General features: G+C 41.0%; 1 protein-coding gene across 1 annotated transcript in view; it reads right to left on the bottom strand.

Moving 5' to 3' along the window:
- Window positions 1–354, bottom strand: part of LOC119588139 — a 40,789-nt gene that overhangs the window by 13,504 nt on the left and 26,931 nt on the right. Inside the window, exon 20 of the mRNA XM_037936845.1 lies at window positions 220–315. Within this exon, the coding sequence (XP_037792773.1) occupies window positions 220–315 (96 nt within the window). The remainder of the gene's footprint in view (window positions 1–219; window positions 316–354) is intronic.

A 354-nucleotide genomic window follows, 5' to 3' on the forward strand; every position in this document is an offset into this window, starting at 1 on the left:
CTGCTACGTAGTAAACATTAGTCCTACTTATTCAAAGTATGAATTTCCATTCAGATCATATTAATAATTTCCTCTAATCTACTGCATGATTTCCCTCTATCATTTAACCTTAATACTAACCTTACTTCATTTATCATATCATCTTTTCCACCATATTAATCTATACTTTATCTATACCAGTTATTCCCTTCCTTCCTTCTCTCCCTCGTCCGTACTTACGTATTGCCAGTGTCCGGTCTTGATCTTGGTGTCCGGCTTAAGGACCATCCGGCCGTCGTGGATATAGAAGGTGACGTAGTGCTTATCGTGCCACAGCTGATCAAGGGAGAGGAGAGGGCGAGGGTCAGTTCAGAA

This window comes from Penaeus monodon, chromosome 23 (assembly GCF_015228065.2).
Source record: "Penaeus monodon isolate SGIC_2016 chromosome 23, NSTDA_Pmon_1, whole genome shotgun sequence".
Taxonomy (NCBI): domain Eukaryota; kingdom Metazoa; phylum Arthropoda; class Malacostraca; order Decapoda; family Penaeidae; genus Penaeus; species Penaeus monodon.